Here is a 15,106-nt window from a genome sequence, read left to right on the forward strand (position 1 = left end):
CACACACACAAAAATAATCTACCACTTATGGGCTATTCATGCCCGTGAACCTCTTGGATGGCGTAATTTTCATCAATAAATCTTGTAAGCTACAAAGCCCATCTACAACAGAGTAGCAGAAGGTTCACCATCTGCAATATGGTATCTTCAGGCCACCAAGCTAGACAGGTTATACAGATATCACATCAGACCCTTACAGATATCATATTAAGGTCAGACCCCCTACAGATATCATATTTAGGTGCAGACCCTTACATATATTAAGGTCAAACCCTTACAAATATCATATTAATTTAAGGTCAGACCCTTAACCCAACCCCCGACAGCACTCTAGAGTGCTGTCGGGGGTTGGGTTAAGTGTCTGACGACTTCCAATCCTTTTGAACAATGTGGTCTAGTGGATTAAGTACTGGATACGCTAAGGTGCAGGGTTTGAATCCTTCAGGGGTGAGGAGTTTTCGGTTGCATATTGGCTTGGGGAATATATAATATATATATATATATATATATATATATATATATATATATATATATATATATATATATATATATATATATATATAATAATTTTATATATAGGGGAACCTCTATTAACGAGTTTAATCCGTTCTGGCACCGAGCTCGTTATCTGGAAAATATGTCTTAAACAAATTTCCCCGTTTAAAATAAAGGAAATAAATTTAATCCGTTCCACTCCCAAAAACATCCATACTTGTATGACATTTTTTGATGTAAATATAATACTGCACATGTAATTATAATTTTGTTATACTGTTTTAATGTTTGCCATATGAAGAGTAGTTGCTGGCTTAAGGGAGACGATAAGGTGGTGGGAAGGAGAGGGGTTATGGTGTGGAAGGAGACTCCACCTCTGAGTCAGGCGGACTCTCTCTTCTTGGGAATTTCACCCAAATTTCATTTCAAATGTCACACAAGGATGCGTTAGACCAGCACTAAATAAAAAACTACGTCGATTACACTCGTCGTGTCAACAATACAATGGTTTTACCACGAAGATACAATACAATGCCGTTCTCCCAAATAGGCTATTTGGCTATTAGAGAAAACGGAAATTTCATGGCAAACATGTTTATACTATACCCAAGTCTATCAGATAAGAATTCGATTTTATAGAAATATTTGCTCAAATGACGCTTGAGCGCGGTGTTTGGGTGCATTCAAGAATAAAAAGTGTCACGTTCAAGCGACATATACCTGCGAAAGTGATAACACTTTCACAAAGCGATAAATTAAGTAAACATTTTCACACACTGGGTTGTCACTGCTTTATCAGAGCAGCTTTTCCAAGAATGCGTTCACCTTTTCAAACATTCCCAACACTTCCCTGATCTCAGTGGAAGAGGCAGCATCCTCCCATACCTCCTCATTCCCTTACTAATGGTGGAAATTGTTGATGAGGACCTGCCATACTCCCTTGTGAGGTCAGTCACACAGACACCACACTCATGCTTTGCTGTAATTTCCTTCTTCAAATCCACAGTAATTGTGTCTTTCTTCCTCTTGACAACACTATCTTTAGCAAGCAGCTTCTTTGGCGACATCATGCGTTACAAATTGTAGTCACAAAACCACTAAAAACCCAAAGAAAAGCGTAAATAAATCCAGAGGGATGCTTGTCGTGTGCGATTACAACACTGGCGTCAGAGGCGTCCGAGAATTTGCTAGAACCCGCGAGACAGTGCGATTCTTCTCGCTTTTTAATACGTTTGCCAAATTTGGTGATACACGAAAAGACTGGTGACTTGTTTTGTTGGCTGCTTCCATGATCAGCATGAGAGAGATCCGCTAATGTATACAGGAACAGCGATGTTCATAGCTGTCCATTTATATTGTTAAAACTCTTCCATTTATTTGTACACATCATTTACTCCCTTAACATGTTTGTTGAGAATGTTAATTACATTGAATCAGTACGAGTAACAGTGTCACATGCTAGCCATTTTCAGAGTCAGCGTTTCATGTTTAAACTCCAACATCATTAAGGATAAGATAAACAAATAATTCATTTGAAATATATTTCCAGTTAGTCGAAACTGACACATAATCAGGAAAGCCATAATGTGCACATACATAATCAAATTATGACCACTCTGGGGAGTACGTTTGTTTAAAAAATACGTGTGTGTAGAGTCGGGGAAGCGGCAACTGGCATCTCTCAGCCATCTCCGTTACTTCATTAATAATCACATTAGCCGTCTTATAGTTGCAGCGAGCTGTGTGATAATCTCTACTAACTCTATATAAGAGCCTTCTTAGTGTCAATATTATAGCTATTAACAATAAAGTTTATGGCAAATTTTTAGCACCAGTGCTAAAAGGTTCATCAGTACTGTACAGCTACTAGCATAACACATCTTAAAACATTATTTCTCAGTGAGCTAACATTTCTTTTGCTTAAGAAATATTTTATAAAACAATGCATAAAATAGGCAGAAGTGCAGATAAGTCATAGGGACAAACTGCAAGTTAAGGCAGCCTTAAGACTATTAGCCTGAATGTTATACCGTGTGACAGCAAAAGCCTTGTGTTATATAACTCTTCTTGCGTTTGGTGGTTTAGCTGAAGCATAATATCAAACAGATCGCCATTCCGCTGTTGAGATATAACCCAAGTAACTGCCACAGGATTAAGAAACAGACCTTATGTGACGAGCACCACAACAACCATCGTTACGAGAGAGAGACTGCAAGTGGGATTTATTTCATATTAAGGGGACAGTGTTCTGGATTTTATTAGGCTTCATGTTCAGTGAAAACCAAGTGCTAACTTTGGATTGATACCCAGGCTTATGAACACACGTAAAGGTGATAAGGGTTCCTTTGGGTATACAGATACCAGGAAAACCGAAAAAGGTGTGGCCTAGTTTTGAAAGAGGGGTGGGGCGGAATTGTTAGAAAAAAAAAAGTAAATCAGGTGAGGCTTCCACTGCAGTTTGTAATCCCCCTTGAGAGCTCAACCAGGACTGATGTAATTACAAGTAGGGGCATCAAGCTTCGTGTTCCTTCCTATACATGCTCAGCTTTAGATTTATAGGCCATTCACGTCATATTTGATGAATTAAAATGTGACTGAATGGTAAAATTTAAATACAAAATTAAACTATGCATTTCAACAACGGTACAGAATCCATGTTAATGCTAATAATTTAAGACACCGAAATTATAAAAACCAAACATATTTATCAATGAATTTTAGTCTACATAGGTGATAACAACAATGTATTTTTTACATAAATAACACTACTTATTCTGTAAATTTTCTTCAAAGACAGCAGTATAAGAAGACTATACACGTACTCTGTTATGAAAGTATCGATAATTAAACACGTCCTCATGTCCTGGATCAGATACGCCTTGAGTTACACAAAACAATTTGATTCCTCAAGTTCTGCATCTAGCTACACCTTTGATCATTTCTCCAGCACAAGTTAAGGTGTGTATAATAGCAAGCATTCACCTTATATCTAGTGTCAAATATTAAGCACAGACGATACAACAGCAACAAGCAGCACCCGCTCGACGGTGGGTTCCCTGAACGGACTCCTATAGCCGTCGCCTCGATAGTTATTTAACAATTGCGAAGCTTTGGCTCTTGTGGCCATGCCTCATGTCAGCCTTGTCACATTACTACAAATACAGTATACAAACTTGTTTCCAAGAAAATATGTACATTCTTCGTTATTGCTATATCCATCACCTGATTTTCATAGCAAACTCGGACTCAAAATCTCTTTGCTGACGTTATCAAAATTATTAATCCCATTAAGGCACTAATATTGTGAAAAGTGAAATGGTGGAAGTACCAATATAACCAAATGATTACATAATAACACAAGCAGCACCACAGCAGAGGGGCAGACATACTGGAACCATGGCCATGCCTCCTTTAGTCTCAGACGATGAGGAACTCTCCTTGTAGCCTGATGCTCGCTCCATTCTCCACTTGGCCTTCCCACGGCGGCGTCCCTCCTTCAGTGTCATAGTCTGCCGACACAAATAGTGTAATTAATCATCTACTGAAGGTTATATTCTGCAGTAACAAATAGTTGGATTACGTCGAAAAACCAAACAAAATTTGAATTTGTCAATAAAGATTTCATGCATAGTTTGTGTGATTAAATGCACTTTTGTGGAGATTATAATTCAGTATATATTGATTACCCTGCAAGACATTTTACAGAAAATGAGTAAATGGGATTGTAATACGTGGATGTTATACAATAACTTAAAAGAGAACAAAAATATCTTCAAAACATAAATTTAGTACTGTACTAACATGCATAGTTTCATGGAAGAGCTCGTGGCCAGGAGGGTAGTATACGGGAGCTCCAACCTTGTTCTTCGTTAACTCTCGCTTGCTTTCTGCGTCCGTCACAGCCAAGGCTTTGGCGTCTGCATCTGCCCTCACTGAGACCTGCGGGATACCCTAAGACTATAGATCACAAATTTTATAAGAATTTTGTACAGTATATATAACAAAATAATGGAAAATGATGTGTTACGAGCTTCCTGTTCCCTACAACGCTGGCCTTTTGTCTAATCAGTATATTACGAACCACCACCAGGTTACTTTGGATAAATATAGTCGCTTAGTACATTGAAACATCACCTACAAACTTATCCTACACTGTAAATAACACCAGCAGTCTTATAGTAGTATGCTGTGAACATCACCTGTGTGTATATTCAGCTCGCCCTACAATGCAGCTCTCCTCCAACAATGAAAACTTAATTTTCAAGAATTAAATAAGAATGCATTCCTTGCTATAGTGAGACGAGTTGTTTAGACCACACTAAAAACATTCCTTCCTCATGGAAAAAAATATCATGTGTGTGTGTTTCCCTTACTATGCTTTACGTAGCATGTAACAACCATAGACAGGAATCTTGTATCCAGACCTGAGGAAGTCTTGACTACCTTTGTATTCAAAGTGGTAAGGATAACCCAACTTTGTGTACCAAGTGACCAGGATAAGCCAGCTTCCATCTGTGTTCTTACTGAACGATGTGGGTGCATATGCCACTGAGAAAAGAACTTAATTACATCATGTGGAAAATCATCAGAGATATATTACTGAGGAGATGGCTGCAACCATAAACATAGATCACAAAGACAGATTAATAAGAAGAAAAACAGAGATAGAAAGTGTGATATATGTAGAAAGCAGTTACGTGGATGGTATGGGCCTTGACTGGTAAAAGCCTTGGCTGGTATAGACCTTTACTGGTATAGGACTTGAAAGGTATAGAGCGTGGAAGTTAGAAGACGTGGATCCGGATCGTCCATTACCTGGTTGTTGGCGGGCAGGAGAGGTTCCTGGTCAGCGGGATCCCTCCGGTTCGGGGAGCGGGCAGGCGCCCCTCCAGCTGGACCATCCTGATGATGCAAAGTTCAAAATTTACCTCCCAGACATGAATATTTGTATTAGTAATATGTTCCAATAATGTTATTCCAGATTTTACATGTGGTTTTTGACCTGGTGTTGAGCTTAATGCCCATCAATCACAAAGGGGTTATTAAAGCTACCTCAATAGTTTACTGAACAACCAGCAAGTATACTTTGTTCCTAAACATAGTGCAGGAGAGAAGTATACTATTAGTGTATATACAGTTTATATATTTTCAGGAATATCCCTGAAGTGCATGCATACATATATAAATATGCAGTATATAATATATATATATATGTTGTACCTAGTAGCCAGAACGTCGTACTCGGCCTACTATGCAAGGCCCGATTTGCCTAATAAGCCAAGTTTTCCTGAATTAATATATTTTCTCTAATTTTTTTTCTCATGAAATGATAAAGCTACCCATTTCATTATGTATGAGGTCAATTTTTTTTATTGGAGTTAAAATTAACGTAGATATATAACCGAACCTAACCAACCCTACCTAACCTAACCTAACCTATCTTTATAGGTTAGGTTAGGTTAGGTAGCCAAAAAAGTTAGGTTAGGTTAGGTAGGTTAGGTAGTCGAAAAACAATTAATTCATGAAAACTTGGCTTATTAGGCAAATCGGGCCTTGCATAGTAGGCTGAGAAGTGAGTTCTGGCTACTAGGTACGACATATATATATATATATATATATATATATATATATATATATATATATATATATATATATATTATAAAATTTAATTGAACCTGTAAGTATATTTCTCGTTCATATGGATATCTAAGCCTCGTGTACTATAAAATATACACCGATAATGAAAATATAATGTTTAGCATAAATATACTTTGATGCAAGGTAAATTGTTCATGTTTTAGATTCAGTTACTTGGAGGTAAAATCCCCGTGAGGCACAAGTTATGATGCCCCTGTAGCAAGGTAAAGAAATTACATTAACTTATGAAATATGACTGATGAAAGATGTATAAAAACGTTGCATACTATATATTTCGTGTTATGTATCTTATATGATATCGATATATAGATATTGGAAAACATTAATAGGTTTATTAGATTAAACACTTGGACAAAGTCACATATTAAAATATTCACATATTTTTGACTAAACAAATTTAACTTCCTATCTAGTACTATGGTATTTCAGCTAAATACATGCATTATAATGTATGGACTAGAATACTGTAGTTTATGGCTTGGAACGACAATAGTATGGATTTGGTTAGAGTATCTGGATCTGGAGAGGTATTAAGGATTAAGTTCTGTTGACAGTCAGGATCATTAAAACTGAAATCCACTTTCTTTCTAGATTTGAAGTAATCTTTAATTCCTGCGTTAATAATTCTTACTCGCGACCATTTACTCACCAGTATCTCTCAGACTGTGACTACAAAAGAATTTGAACAATTTGAAAACCGCCAAGAATGGAAGGTTGAGAGATTCTTGATGTTAACTTCTATACAAGCAGGATGAATACTGTGCTTGACAGTATTACGAATAAGTGACAGGTTTACTATATAAAAGCGGGTAGACAAGGAAACTTTGCAAGAAATTCGACATGTCCGCATCGTTAAAAAACATTTGGAGAAACTGTGTTCATTTGAGTTACTATGAAGTTTCTTAATTATCAATATAGTTACAGTTACTACTGTAACTGTGAATCGAATCACTGCTCACCTTCTCTCATGTCATCTGGCTATACAGTAACATTTCTGTTTATTAATGATCATACAAGAATGTAATACTCTCTTAGAGTAATAGAAAAACCAGATCGTAAAAACTACGCAACCTTTTACGGTGAAACTGAGTTTAGGTTCCACTAATTTATATGAGCTTCTATAAAACGGTCACTGATCTAAAACCAAAGTGTTGCACTGAATCTATCTCACCTTCAGTTCTTGTGTGACAATTTGTGAGACATACTTTTTCTCTTGTAAAAACCATTAAGTGATCATTAAGTATTAAACTACTGTGATATGGGTCGGGTATGCTTTAATTTTTTGCTCTGTATATGCTTATATGAGGGATACTCACCGAGGTTTGATAATTAAATGTGATTTATTTTTCAACTAAACCCTACAAAAACAATGAGCGTTTGTATCATTTTATTTTACTGTGTCCTGTTTCAGAACATAAATGACTAATGCTAGTTTTTGATTAGTAAAACTGACACGGGGGTGTTTATAGCCTATCCACTACAGTTGTACTAAGTGAAGGACTAACGCACTGAACTATACTCAGAATTGCTCGATCGGCCTAAAATCTAACAGTGGTTATCAATGCTGCTAGCTATTATTACCTCATCTTTCCTGGGAATAGGGGAATGTTTTCGTAAGGTCATTTCATGCTCAAATCTTGCAATGTACTGCTGTAGAAAGGGGGTGGAAAATACAAGTTAGAAGCTTTTAGATAGCACTTATTATTTGTTTGTCAGGTGATGAAGCTCATGGAGACACCCGTCCAAACACTTTAAAGAGTAAGCATGTTTAACCCTCACCTCAGAGTCGGAGAAGGAGTTCATGAGGTCATCTATTCGGCGAGGGATTTTGTGTTCTCCACTTGGCCGTATGGGTGAAGTGTCTGGGAAGGGAAGAGTCTCGTTCTTAGGCCTTCTTACGCGATCTAGCGAGTCTGAGTGTGACGACCTTGTGACATGTGTTTCATAGGTGACATACTGTGGGGTGTGACTGGATGGAGAGCGGGGCTCTGGAGACACGGAGCGACCACGGCTGGGGTACGGAGTAGAGGTAACAGGAGGCACGTCACTATCAGGGCCTCCAGGGTGGCCTCCAGGTAGGACAGTGTGAGATGTAGTTGTCTTGTTGATTGTGATAGAAATGTTACCGGGATGTCCAGGTTCAGATGGTCCGTTCGGGCTGCCGGGCCCACCAGGGCCACTTGGCCCATTGGGACTTCCTGGTCCATATGGTTTACTAGGATAAATTTGATCGTCAATTGGGCGGCGTGGGCCACCAGGGCCCTCAGGACTGTGAGGGCCACCAGGACAATAAGGGCCACAAGGTCCATCATGTTCTGGGTGACTACCTGGGTAACCCACTGTGGTCGTATCGTTGCGGGTGGTGCGAGTGGTGCGAGAACTGGAGTGAATGTTGTAGTTGACAATAGTTGAAGAATTTGGTTGGGGTTGACTCGGGTGGGCAGGGCTGACAGGTTGCTCAGGATAACCAGGCTGACCTGGCTGACCAGGCTTGCTAGGATAACCAGGCTGACTAGGATAACCAGGATAACCAGGCTGATCAGGATATCCAGGTTGACCTGGCTGGCCTGGTTTACCTGGCTGGCCAGGTTGTCCAGGTTGACCTGGTTGACCTGGGTGGCTTGGTTGACCTGGCTGGCCTGGTTGACTTGGCTGACCTGGTTGACCGGGTTGACCTGGCTGGCCAGTGTGACTGGACTGAGTACTACTAGAAGAAGTATAACTTCGCTGGATGAACTGAGAGTGGGGAGGCTGCTGGGAGGCTGGCGCCATCTGCAGAGCTGGAGGGGAGGTGGAGACGATCCCTCCGGATGGAGGCGGTGGAGCCCCCTCTGGTAGCTGTTGTCCTGGCTGGATGGTGTAATGGTACGAGTAGTGGTAGATGATGGGCTGTCCCTGTAGCTGAGATGAGGGTGTAGGTGATGGAGCGCCCTCGCTGGGCGGGATTGAGTGAGGGCCAGGGACGTTGACGTAGTTAAGAGGTGGCAAGGGCTGAACCCCCGGACCTCCTGTGTTGCCGTATGTGTATATGTAAGCTACTCCAGGCTCTCGTGGGGACAGCTGTGGCGGCGTCGGCATCGGAATAGGTTCCTTCCAAGAATGGCTGCCCGGGGAAATCTGCAAGGTACAATAATTCGGTGAAAGGGAATTTATAGTTAATAGAATAAAAAAATAAATTATAATAAACTGATAACATTGGCATAAAATAAGTATTGTATAATGTTCCAGCTGTGAGGAACTTTATATAATGCAAAATTCTTCACTATGAATATTTCAAAACCAATATTTTTGTCACAACATTTTAAATGGGAAAATGCAAAAAGAGAACCAATCAATGGGGAAAGGTAATACAATTCACACTATTGTTAAGCATCAGATTAAGGTCACATAATTATACAGGCGATTGATTGGTATCGGAAAAAGTAGGCAGCATATCATCAGTGAGTAGCGGCATATCTAATGCAAGCTGAATCCAAGTCCGGCCGCAAGGATCAGTTGCATGCAGGTGATTATCAGACAATAAGAGGAATCTAAGTTAGAACTAGATTTAATTAACTAACACGTTCATTTATTTAGGTATGTGAATCATGTAGTAGGGAAGATATCAAGGTAAATATGGGCACAAGCCCCATGCTTGGTGCTAGCCGTCCTGATAGCAACCAGAGGCCTGAGTCGTGCTGGTGGCTAGCATACAGCAGAAGAGGAACCCACAGGGATCTGCCCTTAGCTGTCACTCACGTTGGGAGCGATGCCAAAGCCAGGCCAGTACACTGCGCACTGCAGCTGAGGCAGGCGAGGCGACGACGGCCCTCGCTGTAACAACGCAGTCGTTGCCTGCTGTGCCTTCTGTACCAATAAGTGTAACAGTCACTGCCATCAACTCATAGTGGGCGTGGACCCCTGTTGCCCTCCCCAACATTGACACAATGACCCCATGAATCTCTTCCCAACGCTGCCCTAATGTGAACCCATATTGCCCTTCTCAACACTGACACCGTGTGTGCCACTACACCCTAATCTTCAGCAGTGGTTTGCTGTTAACCTGTGCTGTCCACTCATAAATATTGACCTGGTGTGAACCTATGAACTCGCCTCCTAAATACCAGCCTGGTGTGAACCCTCTGCTTCCCACTGTGTTAATTGACAGGAATGACATGGAGAGAATCCAAGAAAGCCCCCTTCCCAATTGTAACTTCGTGTGAGTCCATATTGTCCCATTCCCTCTCCTTCACTGATCTGGTTTGAATCAATGTAGCAATTCCAACAATGAGCTAGTGTGAACCCGTGGAAGAATTCTTACAATGACCTGGCGTGTGTGAATTCGAGTAGCAATCTCAACACTAACCTGGAGTGAATCTATTAGCCCTCCCCAACCCCAGGTGTAGACCATGTAAACACACACACTGGCACACAGGTACCTCAGGTGACAAAGGTCATGTCAGGTCAGCTAACAAGCTACTCAAAAAGATATATTAATATTAAACATATTGTGCAGTGAGTTTCGATAATATTCCTATATTAAGTCAGAGGATTGCATAATAATTTTAGTAAACTTGAATTATAGTTAATATGGGGGACGCGGACTTGCAGTCAGTTGGTCAAAGAACACAAAACGTATGATGGCTCCTCTTCCCGAACAAAAGTTTAGTAAAGTGTGTCAATATGCAGCCATTCACTGGGAAATTTCTGAAACTGGTTAATATTAAGATACGTATAGCCATCAGAGAATTTAAAAGGAAGTCTTCTGACTGCCAAACAGGAGCATTCTCATCGAGCTAAACTCAGGTCCCAGAAGAGCAATTTATCCGCCTTGACCTCCAGTGTCTCTTTCTCACAGTTTTAATTGAGTATTTTATATTACTCTTCGAGACTAAGTTCCTGAAAATACTTAAATACTTGAAGAAACTGACTACCTGAAAATACGTTTCATTACCGAGTACCTGAAGTACTTGACTGAGCATGTGAGATACGCTCACATGCAAAATGTGAGATGCATGCATGACATTATCTTACATTTAAAGTCTTAGTCATCATTGAATTTTAAAACTTACGAGCCTCATATTTTCATTTCTATTGTTTAAGGCACGCTCACACATAATTTACTTTCAAAGTCTGTCATATTATTCAGCATTTAAGTAGTTTAAAATCAACGTTAGCAGACAGTTAAATAAAGAACCTCGACACTTGCAAATTAAAAGTGTACCGCCTTTCCATCTCTTTTTAAGTAAGCTTTGTTTGAATTCATTTTAGGTACATTTATTGTGGTAATAAAATTCATCTCAAAAAGGTAGAGTAGCTTAGGCTATTTCTACCTCTTGCTGGATTCAGTTGATACGAAAGTTTCCATAAAAATAAACTGCGCTCTGGTTGCTTCTGTTACTGTATAAATAACTCCAAGCACTCACCCGTAAATATCCCGTCAAAGAAGAATGTTTGCACTGGAAGTGAATAAAAGATGAACAAAAATCCTTCTGTAAGTCTCGCCAGCATTGAAAGCTCCATTTGCCTGACAAGCGGATAAATGACTCTACTGAGCCTCTATTTCCTACGTCACTCCATTAAAGTTTGGGGAGGAGTCGGCCAAAAAATAAAATTAAAAATATCTGCCGATTATTGCACCACGAAGAGCGGTGTAAACGAAGGTTGTGGGGGAGGTAACTCGTTGATGTCTGTAAGTATGGGTTGGAGGTGTTGCTGGGCCTACCTGATGGGGTGAGCTAGGCCCTTGTGGGGAGGAGAGAGTGGAGACGGTGGAGGCCGAGGCGGACGTCTGGTGGTGATGAAGGTGCTGGTGCTGCGGCTGCGGCTGCCGCTGCGGCAACTGCCGACGGCGGGACTCCTCCTCGATGCTCATCTGTCAACATATCGACACAGTTAGTACTACTGTCTTTCTCCTGCATCTAAGACGTGTATAGCTTATACATAAAAACCACACATGTAATCGGCCACTTAATTTAAATTATTAAGATTATATAATCAAAAGTCTTGAGAAGTCGTGAGACTTACAACCCCAACACTTGAGGCATTAATGGGCTCAGATGTTTCAGAAAATCCCTTCAACATACTAGGGGCCTCATGAGTATCAAGTGTGAGTCAAGCTTGAATGGCCCCAAGTCAACATGCATCAGAAAGCAACCCTAACTGAACAGGTTCGAATCATTCAGGGGTCAAGATGTGTATTTAAAAATATTTATTTTATAAATTATTTATAAATTAAATTTAATATATATATATATATATATAATATATATATATATATATATTATATATATATATATATTATATATATATATATATTATATATATATAATATTATTAGTTTATTCAAAATAGTCACCAAAGTCAAGCCATGTATGCAAAATCAGATGGGTTACTTAGCGAGTGTGTGCACTATGAAGTACTGACCGCTGGCGGTGGATGGCTAGAGTCGTTGGCCTCGTACGTTTTCTCGAACCTGTTGCGCCACACGATGCGACGAACCTCTCCGCCCTTAGTATCGTCCAGTACCTCCTCGTCGTCGCCACTGTCAGGAGACGGAGAGGGGAAAACAAAGATCAGCGAAACTCTTTCTCCTCTTTCTCTTTTTTCTAGCCTTTTTCTAGCTTTTCTTTCTCTCTCTAGCCTACATACTCATGTTGTCTTTTTTCACTATGGCTTTATCTATAGTGAAAAACGTTCACGGCACAACATCTACAAGGGCTCTCTAGTACAGCTTCAACCGTATAAACATCAACAGACTAGTTGAAACACTGTCAAACAAGCACGAGTACAACACACACACACACACACACACACGCACCTTTACATGGAAGGGCAGGGAACTAGGAGGAGGAAGCGCCAAGCCATTACAATTTTATAGCACTTGGAAGACGGTCAATATAAGGATTTGGGATGGGACGGGGGAAAGAAATGGTGCGCAACCACTTGGATGGTCGGGGATTGAACGCTGACCTACATGAAGCAAGACCGACCCCTCATGTTGGGCTTTAGGCCTATCAAAATCTGAAGGGTTATTAAGGCCACCATGATAGTTTACTGACCAACAATACTTTAGTCCTGAACATAAACTAGAGCGTAGGTAAACAGTGTACAGTATATTCATCGAGAAATGATTTTGACGTGAGGCTAAAGCTCATCAACCTCTGTAGGCTTATTAATTAAAGCAGCCACAATTGCTAATTGAGCACCTAGCAAAAGTGCGTCCAGAGCTAAAGTAAACTCAGTATTTACAAAGTGTACAGTGTACATAGAGGAACGAAGTACATCTCACGGTTTATATATATATATATAATATATATATATATATATAATATATATATATATATATATATATATATATATATATATATATATATATATATATATATATACCGGAAAGTGATATATGTAACTATGACGCTATTCGTCAGTCTAAAAATGCTATATTAATATTTTTTGCTTTGCTACTTTAAACTGAAATTTCATTTTTTATCAGTTTTATTGTGTGAATACACGATAACAAAGTCCTCACGATATAGAAAAAAACACCGAGTGTTAACTTATATGACTGAAATTTACTTGAAATTTACATGTTTCATGCCATACCATTACATCACTAAGCGTGAAGCCTAAGACATGATCGAGGCCTGTCTTGGCAAGCATTAACTTTTTGGCTACTTGAATGTGGTTTCTATTGACAAATTTCTTAACCTTGAACAGTCATGATTGACAGAAGGTATTATGAACCTTGTGCAAATCGAAGTTAGAATTGTGTGATTATGAAACAAGTGAATCAGTAGAATTATGGTGACAATTCTATTGAGTTGTGGTATCGATCGACACACTGGTGCAGGCTGAAGGTAACAGCGCCTGCATGACAGTCACGCCACACCATTCACACTCCCACCCCAACCCCCACCCAGGCACCTGTGTACGTCCGGGTCATCAAGCGAAACCCAGAGTTGATTTTATAACATACATACATATATACATACATATACATACATACAGTCAATCATGACTTGAACATTTGATTGACAGAAGGTATTATGAACCTTGTGCAAATCGAAGTTAGAATTGTGTGATTATGAAACAAGTGAATCAGTAGAATTATGGTGACAATTCTATTGAGTTGTGACTAACTCAAGACCTATAGAAATTTCTGGTCTGCTTGTGCCTTTTTTCCCTTTGGATACAATTTACATACCCGCCCACGGTGGCGTAAAAAATAATCAGTTTCAAGCCTGACGGAAACATAGTGACTAAGGAAAGTGAGGATGTTGTTGTTTCAGATTTAGCTACTCAGAACGAAGTGTCCATGTAGCACGGGCTATGGTGAGCCCGTAAGAAAGTGAGGAGCACTTACTCGTACTTGTTGGTGTGTGAGGAGGTGGTGGTGCCGTACTTGTTGATGTGTGAGGATGTGGTGCTGGTGCCGTTGACAAAGGTGGAGGTCGGGATGGAACCTGTCGGAGGACCAGGATGTTACACACTGAACTAACACGCCCCAATAATGGCCTTTACTAAATCAGCCACACATTCTTAGGGGGGGATAAGATTATCTCTGGTAGAGTAGGGAAGATATTAAACTACCAGTCGATTTCATTTTGTTATATATACTTTATTAATTGTGGATTAACATACTGATTAACAGTGATTGATAATTGGATATGAGTAAAATATACTTTTAATATTACGTTATTGGATTACTAGGGAGGCAAATGTTAACTTTTCTTAGTATACAATATGTGGCAACAAATATATTTTAAACAAATTATAGAAATATTAAACAAGAGAATTAATGTATTTGTTACATGATACTTGACATATTAGGAGCCGCACCAACATGCTTGTATAAACCCTGCCACCAATCAACACCACTATCACACACACACAGGAAGGAAAATTCAGTTTTGACTGAACAGTTGGTCACTCGAGAGTAACCTGACTTCGGCTTGGATAGTTCAAACCACGT

General features: G+C 39.7%; 1 protein-coding gene across 1 annotated transcript in view; it reads right to left on the minus strand.

Moving 5' to 3' along the window:
• Nucleotides 1–2,022: 2,022 nt before the first annotated feature.
• The window catches only part of LOC123760299 (uncharacterized), a 123,484-nt gene continuing 110,400 nt past the window's right edge, over nucleotides 2,023–15,106 (minus strand). Inside the window, 8 exon segments of the mRNA XM_069338366.1 lie at nucleotides 2,023–4,004; nucleotides 4,297–4,434; nucleotides 5,311–5,397; nucleotides 7,933–9,270; nucleotides 9,892–9,999; nucleotides 11,858–12,007; nucleotides 12,559–12,676; nucleotides 14,498–14,597. Coding sequence (XP_069194467.1) covers nucleotides 3,840–4,004; nucleotides 4,297–4,434; nucleotides 5,311–5,397; nucleotides 7,933–9,270; nucleotides 9,892–9,999; nucleotides 11,858–12,007; nucleotides 12,559–12,676; nucleotides 14,498–14,597 — 2,204 coding nt within the window. The 3' untranslated portion in view covers nucleotides 2,023–3,839.

This window comes from Procambarus clarkii, chromosome 39, assembly GCF_040958095.1.
Source record: "Procambarus clarkii isolate CNS0578487 chromosome 39, FALCON_Pclarkii_2.0, whole genome shotgun sequence".
Lineage (NCBI taxonomy): Eukaryota > Metazoa > Arthropoda > Malacostraca > Decapoda > Cambaridae > Procambarus > Procambarus clarkii.